Source organism: Nyctibius grandis, chromosome 3 (assembly GCF_013368605.1).
Source record: "Nyctibius grandis isolate bNycGra1 chromosome 3, bNycGra1.pri, whole genome shotgun sequence".
NCBI classification, from domain to species: Eukaryota; Metazoa; Chordata; class Aves; order Nyctibiiformes; family Nyctibiidae; genus Nyctibius; species Nyctibius grandis.
Window position 1 is genome coordinate 37,602,948 of NC_090660.1, and position 14,707 is coordinate 37,617,654.

General features: G+C 41.1%; 1 protein-coding gene across 2 annotated transcripts in view; it reads right to left on the bottom strand.

The window, feature by feature from the left end:
- TMEM245 (transmembrane protein 245) overlaps positions 1–14,707 on the bottom strand; it is a 95,032-nt gene that overhangs the window by 24,727 nt on the left and 55,598 nt on the right. For both annotated transcript variants that reach the window (XM_068396434.1, XM_068396433.1), the window contains one exon: positions 8,198–8,343. In XM_068396434.1, the coding sequence (XP_068252535.1) occupies positions 8,198–8,343 (146 nt within the window). The remainder of the gene's footprint in view (positions 1–8,197; positions 8,344–14,707) is intronic.

The window sequence follows — 14,707 nt, forward strand, 5'->3', positions numbered from 1 at the left end:
GTCAATTTGGTTCTGTAAATGTACTGAAACATTGCGGCATCTCTTCTGGATTTATAGACTACTTTCTACTTTTTATTCAGGAACTCCACTGAAGCTTTCCTTTCCTCCATGTAATTTAAAAAAATAACTATCGGTTATTCCCAGTTTTAGTCTAGGATATGATTTCATTAAGACACAATCATTTTCAATTCTATTCCCATCTCGTAACACACACCATAAGTAGAGCTTATGAAATCCCAGTAAGGTCCTGTGAAAAGCATTCCTGTGACAGAAGAGATTTCTGCAAGAGACACTCGTGCTACTTGTGCTACATTGCATGCAAAAATTCAGTCAAAACATAATCAGTTAACAGTTGTCTTTGAAAAATTAATCTGAAAGACATTATTAATGGTGCAGTAAAGTAAACAAGATCACACATTTTGCTTTTTCTATGCATTAGCTTAACATGCTGGAAGATTATTGTTTTCTGTGGGAATTGTATCACCATCTCATTTTCTCCATCATTACTGCTGGGATGCCACTGCAAACCAGCTAGGTGCTTCAACAGCTGAGATTTTTTTTGTTTGTTTGTTCACACGGTAGATCATTTCAGATCTCTTTAAATTTTAATAAGTAGAAGTTGAAAAACCAGTAAGAACCTATGTCAGCCATCAAGGCACTATAGGTTTTCTTCATATCAAATCTCTCTTTCTGGCAAATTTCAATTAAGGATATGATTACTATCTCCCCTTTAAAAACACCTAGTATTTTATATAACTTTTATATAACCAATGAAAAATCTGATCAAATTTGAGGTGTACATGGCAAATGAAGAAAATGAAGCAAATAATGATAACCCTTCTCAAACTGAAAACAAACAGTACTCATCTTCCTGGCATTACAGAACAAACTTCCACTAACACAAGTTTCAAGGCATCACTCAAAATACTGATCAGGGTTTAAGACCATTTCATAATGTAATTAGGCCCCACCAAAATTGAAAGCTGCAGTAACTTTAAGCCACAGCCATACCCGTGTGCATGCACTCATGTGAAAGTATCGCACACACTAAATTGCACTGAGGCCGTGACAACATGCAACTTAGTAATGTGCAATATCTCCACCAGAGCAAGCGGAATGGGAGCTTCAGGGAAGAAGGGTATGGTGCATTCAGGAAGAGAACGACATGCTGCTCAGGGAAAGGAAAATGGTTCAGGCAAAGGTGTGCATGCTACTACTTTGGAGACCTGTGAATTGGAGAATTACTGCTTCATCCATTCAGGGGAAAAAAAAAATCCAGACAAGAGCACTGCCTCCCTATTTCAGGGGTAAAGGCCATACTTTTCCTACTTATGCAGTGAGGTAGTGACCTATAAATTAACTTGATTTTACAGAACCTTTATGAACAAAGCAAATCTCACACTGATATGTGCAGATAACGATCTCCTCCTGACCCTCAAAATACTACATTATTAATATAATTATAATTACATGAAAAATTTCACGAACTAGTATTGAGAATTAAAATGATCTAAATCCAGTAAACTGGTCCAAGTGGTCCTCATATTTCTAAAGCAAATCATCTTCCCAACCCTGACTGAGAGTGCTGCCAAAAGAATTCCTGCAGCTCAACCTACTATGGCATACTCCTTCTGCCACAGTCGCCAGTCCTCTCCCTATTCCCATTTCTCCATTGGTTCCCGTAGCTGACTTTTAGCATTTTCAGTGAAAGAAAATAATGTATTTACTATATCCACAGGCTAATAAACACCGCTGCCAGTCAAGGGAGACTCTTGCACATGATGAAGGTGCAATGCTACCTTCATAAATAATCACATTTTTGTGTTGATACCCACTTATGTAATATGGAAAACAGGAAAAAATAAAAATTAAAAAAGAAAAGAAAGGACAGAATGGCAGGAGGGGCGAAAGGCAAAGGGCAAATGGAGCATTTATCAAGAAGAAGAAATAGTAATGAAGTGTGCCACACCAAGAAAGTTAAAATTGCAGTGAGAAAGACCTGACATTTGATTGCATACCAAAGAAAAAGAGAAACAGATAAACCAGCTGGGCATGAAAGACCAACACTGTTACAGAACAGAAGCTATTTTGCTACTGAGGCATTAGCATATTAAGGATTATTACCATTTTCCTCAATGTTTACTTCCCGTCTCATTTGCAGGCAATAGCACACAAAATTCCAGCACAGAATTTGGCACTGTGAATTCTGAGTGAGTTGCTTTATCTGAAGTAGCACCAGTACTTCAGACATGGGTTAGAAAATCCTGCGGTCACACGTGCCTTTGAGAGTGATCTTCCTCCCAGGCTTTTAAATGTTTTTTAGGGAATCATCATCATCTGGGTGGAAACATAGTGATAAAGGATGAGGAAAAGGCTGAGGTGCTTAATGCCTTCTTTGCCTCAGTCTTTAGTAGTAAGATCAGTTGTTCTCTGGGTACCCAGCCCCCTGAGCTGGAAGACAGGGATGGGGAGCAGAGTGAAGCCCCATAATCCAGGGGGAAATGGTTAGTGACCTGCTACGCCACTTAGACACACACAAGTCCATGGGGCTGGATGGGATCCACCCAAGGGTACTGAAGGAGCTGGTGGAAGTGCTTACCAAGCCACTTTCCATTATTTACCAGCAGTCCTGGCTAAGCAGGAAATTAGCGAACGCGATGCCCATCTCCAAGAAGGGCTGGAAGGAGGATCCAGGGAACTACAGGCCTGTCAGTCTGACCTCAGTGCCAGGGAAGGTTATGGAGTAGATCATCTTAAGTGCCATCACACGGCACATACAGGACAACCAGGCAATCAGGCCCAGTCAGCATGGGGTTTATGAAAGGCAGGTCCTGCTTGACTAACCTGATCTCCTTCTATGACAAGGTGACCCGCTTACTGGATGAGGGAAAGGCTGTGGATGTTGTCCACCTAGACTTTAGAAAAGCCTTTGACTGTTTCCCACAGCATTCTCCTGGAGAAACTGGCTGCTCATGGCTTGGACAGGTATATGCTTCGCTGGGTAAAAAAACTGGCTGGATGGCCGGGCCCAAAGAGTTGTCATGAATGGAGTTAAATCCAGTTGGTGGCCGGTCACAAGTGGTGTTCCCCAGGGCTCAGTATTGGGACCAGTTCTCTTTAACATCTTTTCAATGATCTGGACAAGGGGACTGAGTGCACCCTCAGTTAATTCGTAGACAACACCAAGTTGGTTGGGAGTGTTGATCTGCTTGAGGGTAGGAAGGCTCTGCAGAGGGATCTGGACAGGTTGGATCGATGGGCTGAGGCCAAGCGTATGAGGTTCAACACAGCTAAGCGCCGGGTCCTGCACTTGGGGCACAACAACCCCATGCAACTCTACAGGCTTGGGGAAGAGTGGCTGGAAAGCCGCTCAGCAGAAAAGGACCTGGAGCTGTTGGTCGATCACCAGCTGAGTATGAGCCAGTAGTGTGCCCAGGTGGCCAAGAAGGCCAACAGCATCCTGGCTTGTATCAGAAACAGTGTGGCCAGCAGGGCAAGGGAAGCAATAGTCCCCCTGTACTTGGCACTAGTGAGACCGCACCTCGAATACCGTGTTCAGTTTTGGGCCCCTTACTACAAGAAAGACATTGAGGTGCTGGAGAGAGTCCAAAGAAGGGCAACGAAGCTGGTGAAAAGGGTCTGGAGAACAAGTCTTATGAGGAGTGGCTGAGGGAATCGGGGTTGTTTAGCCGGGAGAAAAGGAGGCTCAGGGGAGACCTTATCACTCTCTACAACTACCTGAAAGGAGGTTGTAGCAGGGCAGGAGTTGGTCTCTTCTCCCAGGTAACAAGTGATAGGACAAGAGGAAACAGCCTCAAGTTGCACCAGGGGAGGTTTAGACTGGATATCAGGAAATATTTCTTCACCGAAAAGGTTATCAAAGCAGTGAAACAGGGACATGGTTTAGAGGTGGACTTGGCAGTGCTAGGTTAATGGTTGAACTTGATGATCTTAAAGGTCTTTTCCAACCAAAATGATTCTATCATTAGGCAAATATTGATCCTCCCTCTCCCCCACAGATTAAATGCTGCCTTCCCCAAGATGCAATCAATCAGGAGGAGCAAAGGCAGTATATGGTGACAAAGCACACACAAGTGCTTGCTCTAAAATGATAGAAGTGTTTTCATCATTAAATTACTCAAAATTGGGAAAACTGATTTATGAACGGTTTGCAAAACCGCATTTGTTCTATAGTCCAAACACTGTCGGTCCCTTTCTAGAGGATAGCTTGGAGGCTGGCAGGACTTACCTGTGAGAACTGGGAAAACTCCGTCAAAGGCAGATATCTGGCGCAAAGGCAAATGCCCAGCTTACAAACTGAATTGCATTTGCAACACGGGAAAAACCAAACCAGCAGCCTTTTTTTAGCCTGTAACATCAATAATGTGATTATATGTTTTTAAATGAAGTGATAAAGGCATTGAACTCTTGGAATTTCTTGTTCCCAAATTATCAGTCTCACTTCAGTGCCAGGTAAAATTACGGAGGTCATTCTGGGAGTTACTGAAAAGCTCTGCTGGGTGTTCCCTGATGTCACCTTGTTCTTCGTGTGCCCTCCAAGTGACCTTCTGTCATTCACCACTCTGCCCCTGTAGCACTAGGCTAGCCAATCAAGCTCTCGTGTCAGGCACGGCATGACTTGCACTTGGCGAATCCCTGGCTGGTTCCCACCACCTCATACGTGCTGTTGGCGTTTTGCCTCTCTTCTGTCCTGGATGAACAGATTTCCTGTCAAAGGCTGGGAGGGCATTTTGGCCCATGGCTTCCAGCAGGTAACTCTTGTATTCCCTTCAGCGTCTTTAAAACTCCTGCAGTGTCACCACAGCTGCATCTTTTTTTCTCCCACTACTCAAGCGCAAATTTAACACCTGAGGTACTGTGACAGAAACAGTTACATTTAACACTTGGCTCAGAATAGGCTTGAAAGCTGTTCTTACCCCAATACAGCTCATAAATCAATCTGCCTGTACGGAGAACTATCAACTGTCTTTGCAAACTCATCACCGAGGGAGTTATAAAAATATTTATAAAATCTATAGCTACTTTTAGTCAGGACAATAAAAATCACAACACAGCTCTGCTGAGAGAAACTGCAATGGGAAAAGCTCTCTGATTAGGTCTTGCTGGATTACAGCTTCAGGTTAAGGGATTGCTCGAGCTACAGAAACCATTTGCTGATTGTCCCCCTCTTCTTTCCCCGTTGCTCTTCTCACAAATAAATGGCGAAGGACACAAAGGAACATACTTCCTGATTGTATCCAAGTTCCCTAGCGCTTTTCAAGAACACGTTTTAAGTAAAAGAGGAATGGAAGTGACTGACAACGTGGAAGAAGAGTATTTTCATGTCATTTGGTCCATGAGCAACAGAGATGTAACTGCATCTCTTGCCGGGAGGATCCCTGCCCTCCGGACAGCACTAGGTAGATGCACTCTTAGCTTTGTGCAAGTGCTATGTCCTGCTGAAGAGTGATGGCAGCTGGAACACAGCTGGTGACTTTCAACATTTATAACCTGATCTTTCTGTACTTCTGGTCAACTTCAATGCATGAATATTCTGAGGCTGAATTCGTGTTGTGTAATGCCGTCACAGCCTAATGATGAAAGTGACTCCAGAAGTTTCATTATTTGATAATTCATAATACAAATGGAGCCTCTTCCTCCCATCTTACCACCAAGTACTAACATGTATTTTTCATATCTTTTATAGATGAGGGGAACAAGCCATTTTTAGGTTTCTACCCTTCTAGCAACAACTCATCTTCAAAAACAAAGGACAGCTGCTGCTTTGTGACAAAAGAGATGGCTTGCAGTGGCAATTGTTTTCGTATGGCAATAGACTGGGCGTGCATAAACTCATGGGAATTTGTTACTATGCTCTTCATATTTATGTACTGAAGATCACATAAGTATTGAGTGGAATGCAAGCTAATCTAGAAGCATTATGATAAAATCCTTAGGTACAACTAAGCAAGAGAGAGGAACTTCTGAAAATCTCAGAAAAAGCATTTCAAAGAAGTCAAATAAGGCACCAAGCACAGGCTACTCCAAAGAAATACGAATGACTTATTCAGGCTACCGCAGTGAACACACAGACCGAGTTCCCTTGCGTACGACAAGCAGCTTCACATTCCACATTCTCCAGACACTGACTTTTTCTCATCATATTTGCAGTTACTGATGCTTGCTGGCTCTTTCCTACTTGTTTTCCTGTGGCTTCTCACAGAACTGCAGAATGGTTAGGTTTGGAAGGGACCTCTGGAGATCATCTAGTCCAACCCCCTGCTAAAGCAGGTTCACCTAGAGCACGTTGCACAGGGTCGCATCCAGGCGGGTTTTGAATATCTCCAGAGAAGGAGACTCCACAACCTCCCTGCGCAGACTGTTCCAGTGCTCTGTCATCCTCAAAGTAAAGAAGTTTTTCCTTGTATTTAGACAGAACTTCCTGTGTTTCGGTTTGTGCCCATTGCCCCTTGTCCTGTTGCTGGGCACCACTGAGAAGAGTCTGTCCCCATCCTCTTGACACCTACTCTTAAGGTATCTGTAAGTATTTGTGAGTTCCCCCCTCAATCTTCTCTTCTCCAGGCTAAACAGATACAGCTCTCTCAGCCTCTCCTCGTAAGAGAGACGCTCCAGTCAAATTCTCCAACATTATTTTCTTTCCTTCCACCATTCTAAACTCTATGACAAATATTGTGGGCCACCTGTGTCACAGACCTTTAAAATTAAAATCGCATTTACTACAATCCTCCTTGCAGGGTATCCATGCCCAGAGAAGCCATATCCTATTTTTTGGCACTGTTCCCCTCCACCAAGGACTAAAGAGAACAATTTGAGACAAGTTTCAGTTTCTAAATCTGCTTGCATTCTTCACAAGAGATAGAACTGAGATATTAACCATGTGGTCAATGAAAACTCAATAGCAGTCATGCAAGAGAAGGTCTATTAACTTTTTGTCAGAATCCCAAAATCATTGTTTTCTTCCTGGATTGCCCCTTCATTTGAAACAACTACAGTTATCATTGCTGTTTAAGATCTTATGCAGCATAACATAAACTTCTCATTGTTAAAATGGACCCAGAAACAGCTTATTTCCAGTAACAGACAACACCACTCACTTGTCAAGTACACCTAAGAACAATGGCGAACATTTAGCAATGAGTTTGGAAAGCAGTTTTAATACATCACTGGTCTAAAGTCTATTCATGTTTTGTATGTATACACAAGATGACACAGAAAGCAGTAGTGTAAGAGACAATAGCTGTATAGAATTTAGCATGGAGTCTGTTGACTTTGCCTAGTCCATCAATTTTTTTGAAAAAGTGAGTTATGACTTAAATCCCTTATTTGAAACCCATTTATTATTACGTTACCAACATATTAGTGTTTCAGGCTGCTAACAGGTGAAAGCTGACAGTTTCATTCATCTGTGCTCAATGAAATACATTACTGTACCACCCCAAAAATTGCTTTACTGTGAAATCTCAGTGAACCATATTTAAAAACACAAAAAAATGCTCCTTCATTTATGGTAGCAGTTTAGAGGTGAAACGTAAAAACGGTAACCAAGCATGAAACACTATGGATGCACTCTGGAACTGCAGTACAGTAGTGGTTTAAGTGGAATAAGGAATAGCGCTCTCCTGTTGTTCCCTTTGGTGTAATTTGGTTCATGGAGATCATGAACTAGATTTCTCTCAGATGAAACTGCACTGGAAAATGCACTCCAGATGCATATCTAATACACTCCAGCTGCAAATGGGCACTGAGTCCCCAAGATTAGACTAAAAATAGTTCACACTAAATAACTCTGAAATGTATACAGCACAGATGTCAGGTCCTCCGTTTCAACTGTTTTGCTATATGAATCTGCTCCTACTGAGCTGCACTAGCTGTTAATGCCAACATAGCTGCAAACACACTGCTTCCTGATGGGTTAGGGATGTGATGGGTGTATTGGTTTTATAAAACACTAGTATTCACTACAGCACCGAGCTCTGAGATTTTTTTTTTAGGCAAGTCCAATAAAATTGCTCTTTTAACAATCAAGGGGGAAAAATCATCAATGCTAGGTTCTTGAAAATCTCAAAGATTTGCAACTCATCTTTGAAACATGAGCTGTTGCAATTGCTAAGAATTTGTAGTTTAACATCAAATTTAAAAAGAATTTTCCAGAAGGGGCAAGAAATCAACAACATACCTTATTGCTTCCTCCACAGATTGGCCAACTATATTTGAGGAGGGACCTGGCTGAGACAAAGGTGTCAGGCTTATCACCCACTTTACTGGCTTGTAGTACTCATCACTGGAACTCAATAGGTAGAACAGTGTGGTCAGAAAAATCACCTGCAAAACAAATGGGAGTTTTAAAATTAAAGGCAATAAATACTTTCCAGAACTACAGTATGCAGCTATGCTTCAGGTATTGAACTTCATTGAAAAGGCAAAATATACTACTCCACAAGCTGGAATTTAGAGAAACACACAGAGCTACAAGAATAACTTTCTTCCCTGCTCCACAAAGGACTTCACAGTTATAGCTAAAACACTATAAAACTTTCAGCTCTGTTCAGCTCCTTCCCAAAGTCGCATCTAGATCAAACAACTAGAATGTTGATCAGCTGTTGATCAACGTTCTAGCTGGTGGGGTTTTTTTTCCCAGCATGTTTAACAGATCAAAGAATTGCTGAATAGTAACATTTATTCTTAAAAAAACAAACAAACCAACCCACCCAAAATCCCCCCAAAAAAGGTCAAATAAATCTTGAGTTGTCTCAAGAGTCATTATGCAGCTGGATATTGGATATGAATTAAACAAAAACTCACAAACAGAAAATTCATAATATTTATTAGGCTGCCAATCCTGACTGAATACTCCTTCTGTGAGCTTGAAGATGAGTCTCAGCAGAAGTAATGGCAGTTCCATCGTTTCAGTTTAAAGACTAAAAAAATACAATCAGATTGTATTAGTTTCCTGTATGTTGCAGTCCACTATGTTTTTTATAACACATTATCCTATCAGTGGGCTCCGCAACTTCTTGGGCTAAACATACATCACAAAAAAGTGTCCAGCTTGAAAGAGAACACCTCAAACAAGGAAAATCCATTCTATATGTTCCAAGGGTAAACTATGGTTTATATTTGCTTCATCCGCAAACCTTAGATCTTTTTTCTTTCTTCCTAAGATTAAGAAGAATTCTTTCAACTTTCCTTATTTCCAACCTACTCATACGCCAGAATAATCCACATCTTAATCTTTTGATAGGCCAAACAGCCTGACCTCCTTAAGTCTCTTACTTTCAAGCATGTTATCCGGTCTGTAGACACCTCATGCCCTTTTCCTGCGTTGTCTCTGAATAAGCTCAGGAAAAAAAAAAACCAACAAACCGCAGACAGCACAACATGCAATATTCCATTACCAGTCTCAAGAATGCCATCCATTTGTCTCTGTTCCTAATTCCTTTCTACTCTGTGAAATGTTACTACAACTCCCCCCCACCCTCCCAGTCTTTAACTTGGAAGTCACACTCAGCTGTTCACCTGCTGTGACCCCTTTCCAAAATGTCATATATAGGTGTAGGCTGTATTGCATCTTCCCAGGTATGTAACTCCTGCCTTAGGTGATAAACCAATCTATCAACTAAAACAAGTCACTACATCAGCACATTTAAACAGCATACTGTTAACATTCATTTTAAGATCATAAAAAAAAAACAAACCACAACACAAAAACACTGAATTAGGCCTTGATTTAATAGGAAATAATCCAGCGCCAGCAGCACTATCACCTATGGTTTTGTTACAATTTCAAATGAGTAAATCTTAAAACATGAATCAGATTTTAACATCCTCTGTAACGCTGCAAGTATGGTTATTTTCTTCTTGATAGGGCCTGCCATTTCTCCTAAGCTACTGTAATATTTCCTGATTTCGCTACAAAACTCCCTATACCAAAGCAGGCATCCAGGTGGTGTTTTGACTTCCTTCCACTGGGATCCAGCTACAGATCCTTCCTGCAGCGCAGTTTTCAACACCAGAAGCAGCATATTGCTCTAAGTACAATATCTGCTCGTCCTGATACTCAGAAAAAGCAAAGTGAAAAACAGCTCCACTGGATCTTGTTTTATTAGGACAGCCTATGTTAACTTTTGAAGATGTTGCCTTCTGAAACGAATGCAGCAGCCAGGGAACGAGCAACTTAACTGCAGCAAACAGGCAAAGCTTGGTTCCCGGTGGTACGAGAAACATACAGAGCCGACTTGAGGCAGGCTATGAATAAGAGCTGGGGATTAGTTCAAGTGGCAACACTGACTGGAAAAGCTGTTCTTCCCCATGTTTACACAAGAAACTTGCTTTCTTAGGGAGTAACAGCACACCAACCTACACATACCCACCTTAACTGTAAAAGCCAAAGTGATGGCTGCGGATGAACAGCAATGGAATAAAATGGTGTTAAACTGAACTACAAGCTAGGAGAAGATACAAACCTAACCCAATTTCTGTTAAGACAAGATTCACAGCACCACACAAAATCAACTGAATTTTAGATTATCTGCATTTTGGGAAATTAACATATTTGCTTTAGCTCAATAGGCACAGAAATGCAAAAAGAAACAGTAGCCACAGAATATAATAATTTATCATCAAGTGGCTTACTGATTCTTCAAACAAGTAGAATAGCCTCAATAGTACATTTAGCAGTAAAAAGATATGTCCTACCTTATATCAACTGGAGCCTGAAAGTTTTCAGACCTCTTTTACAGGATATCTGAGATTTCAGACACTACCTAAATGGTTTCCTAAGCAGCAGTTCAAGATCCTGCTGATGACTATGAGGAAGAATTCACTAAAGATAAAATAATAAAAGATCTTTCCATTGTTAAACAATTGACAGATTACTATTTCTTGCTGTAGAATTTGTTCTGTAGCCCAAAATGTTAAATACTCTAATTAGAGTGTGGAGAGACTGAATTCAAGGAGAAAGCTACAGGTAAACACTATATACTAAATGGTAATTCTGCATCTCCACATATATCAAGAAACACATGACTTAACTGCTTGTGCGTCAGGTCTATAGACATGGGAAACATTTTTCTATCTGCCTTTCATACTCAATTTTCTGCCCAAAAGCTGTGTTATTGGTTGTTTTGTTTTTGGTTTTGTGGGTTTTGTTTTGTTTTAAAAAAAAAAAAAAACAGGATCAAAAATTTGCATATTCCCCACAGGACTGTAAATGCCCATCAACCAAATGGAGCTTTTCTCTTCTGATCTTTGTAACTGAATATGAGCAGAGTGTGTGTGTACTTGTGAGCATACATGTGTATATATATATCATAGAATGGTTTGGGTTGGAATGAACCTTAAAGACCATCTAGATCCAACCCCCTGCCATGGGCAGGGACACCTTCCACTAGACCAGGTTGCTCAAAGCCTCATCCAATTTGGCCTTAAATACTGCCAGGGAGGGGGCAGCCACAGCTTCGCTGGGCAACCTGTTCCAGTGTCTCACCAACCTCACAGGAAAGAACTTCTTCCTAAAGTCTAAACTATATCTACCCTCTTTCAGTTTAAAACCATTCCCCCTCATCCTATCACTACATGCCCCTGCAAAATGCCCCTCTCCAGCTTTCCTGTAGACCCCTTCATGTACTGGAAGGCTGCTATGAGGTCTCCCCGGAGCCTTCTCTTCTCCAGGCTGAACAGCCCCAACACTCTCAGACTGTCTTCATAGGAGAGGTGCTCCAGCCCTCTGATCATCTTCGTGGCCCTCCTCTGAACACACTCCAACAGCTCCATGTCCTTCTTATGTTGGGGGCCCCCAGAGCTGAACGCAGTACTCCAGCTGGGGTCTCACGAGAGCAGAGGGGCAGAATCACCTCCCTTGACCTGCTGGCCACGCTGCTTTTGATGCAGCTCAGGGTACAATTGGCCTTCTGGGCTGCAAACGCACATTGCCGGCTTACGTTGAGCTTCTCGTCAACTGTCACCCCCAAGTCCTTCTCCTCAGGGCTGCTCTCAATCCATTCTCCACCCAGCCTGTATTTGTGCTTGGGATTGCCCCAAACCACATGCAAGACCTTGCACTTGGCCTTATTGAACTTCAGGCAGTTCGCACGGGCCCAGCTCTCAAGCCTGTCAAGGTTCCTCTGGATGGCATCCCTTCCCTCCAGCGTGTCGACTGCACCACACAGCTTGGTGTCGTCGGCAAACTTGCTGAGGGCGCACTCAATCCCACTGTCCACGTCATCGACAAAGATGTTAAGCAGCACCAGTCCTGTATATACACACACACAAAGGCATATATATACATCCATGTGCACGTGTGTGTGGACAGGTACTTGTATTCAGAAGTGAAATAGAAGTGGCACACTGGTAACTAATGATCAGTTTTCAAACGCCTCTTGAGGATTTGAACATGGTCTTACTGGATCATGGATGGATATGCTACACAGATTACTTCCTACAGAATGTTTTGACAGAAGATGTATTTTTCAAAATTGAGGTTCTGAACAAAGCGTTCGTTATTTCTACGTTTTATAGCACAATTTTTTAAACCATTTATCAGAAGAAAATTCACTATTTCAATTTTTATTCAAGATGACTAAAACTGGACTGAAATGTAAACAGTTGAAAAGCTAACCACTTCAGGAATTATCTTGTTGGAAAATTTAAATTAGTTTGTGCCACTTCAAACTAGTAAAAACTCTTCTGTAGCAACTAAGAATCCTGCAAAATGAAAAGTAAGAGTACAGTTAAAGCTGGAGTAGTACCTTCTTTTAAACATAGCTCTACCTAGACATAGTTTAAAAGAATTCCTTCTGTTTCACATTTACAAAAAAAAAAAATCCCCTCAGTAGCCCATTAAATACATCTTTTGTCAAAACACAGACATGTCATTTTCAAGAGAGTTAGTTTTTTCAGCTGATGCTGCTGGCTGGACCACAGCAACAAAATGTGCTCAAATGCTGCCTACCTAGCTTTAGTGTTCAGTCCATCCAAAAAGTAAAGATTCCATTCCAAAACAGGGCTAAAAAAAGGGAGATGGAGAAGGGAGATCAGGCCAGGTAGCAGTCAAAGATGTAAGCAACTAAACTAGAGCAATCAAAAACTCTTGAAACTATTTGCCTTCACATTCAAAATGAACTCTATACAAAAGCTCTTTCCCCTTACTGGAGAATAGTGAGGGTTTTCCCAGGAAACCATGAACTTCTTAATTCAAGGCCTTCCAAAACAGCAGAAAACAGCTCATGCTGAAATCTCAGCTTAAAGAAAAACTAAACTGTTAAAGATATCCACCTTTGGAAAACAAATTATTGGAAAAAAAAAAATCTCACTACAGCAAAAGATGTAAGCATGCCTTGAGACCTCAGAAGAATATGAACTGTTAAGATCACTTCTAGTCCTCTCCTCCTCACTTGGAAGGTGTTTTTCTTTAGCTCTGAAGGAAGGAACAAGAATAGCAGGGAAACCTAACAATCACATAATACCAAATGGGATTCAGTAACAATGCGCATCACAAAAGTTAAGAAAGCTGCAGTGATTTATCCTAGGGTCACATCTGGATTTTCTCTGCTTATTGCATTAAGCTGTTGCAGCAGGGAAAGAGGAAAAAAAAGCACAAGGAAAAATTAAGAAGCAGTTATATTATTGGACTCCATGACAGTTCAGTTAAGTTATCCTAAAAAGTACTTTAAGGCTCAGCTAAATTCTCACAACAGCTAGCATTTTCATTTACTTATTGCCTCAAAAAATGGGCTCTATTAATCTTTTTTTAGTGCAGGCTATTTACTGAATATCCTAAATTTAAGTCCTTTCTCTTTCAGTCATAAGCTATTAACAAACTGACACTAAACACTATTAAAACACGTTTAATTAATTTACTTGTTGTTTTTTAAGAAAATCTGTTTAGTTTTTGTAGCAAGAACCTTTGCGAAAGGCTTCCATAAATATGAGAAACCATGCCTCTGAATAGACAAAACAGCCTATGAACTGCACAGTGCAAACAAGACTAAGTTATAGCACTCTCCCACAATGTTTAACAGCATTAATAACTAGTCTTCAGATAGATGTGCAAATTTTAAACACCTTCAAAAGAGGTAGTTCATACAGTTACAAGAACACCAGCACTTATACATGACATTTTCTGTGCATCGAAATGGAGTCAAGCATAACCCTTTACCCTGGCATATTTTAAGTACAGTTAACACCACACAAAATTGTTCAGTGACTTTTTGTCTTCTTAAAAGTTGAAGTACTTCTGATTTATCAGTTCTGCTGTTTGCATTTCAAGGCTACCATTATCAAGCACCTACAGAAAGAACCTATACATGTATTAAAACAAATCTTTCCTATATATGGAAGATTACTAGGAGCGCAAAATGGAAGCTCATGGTCAAATCCAAGAAACCAAGAGTGTAGGACTGATGTGTTTTGGTGGGGAAAGTTTTATTTGACCATTTTTAAGTAACATGTTCAACCTACAACAGAAGTGGAGGAAACAGAGGCCTTTAGGGCATCTAATCTTTAAAAGAATTCCAACGCAGCAGTGTCCCAACTAGCTCTGCTAAACCAGCTGACTGCACAGAGCCCCAGCAAGTGGCAGGACCCTGACGACACACAAAAAGGGAGGATCATGCATCACAGCAACAGCATGTAATGAACTTGGTATACGCCATTAGGCATCTAGAGCTAAATTTTGTGTCTGAGCAAT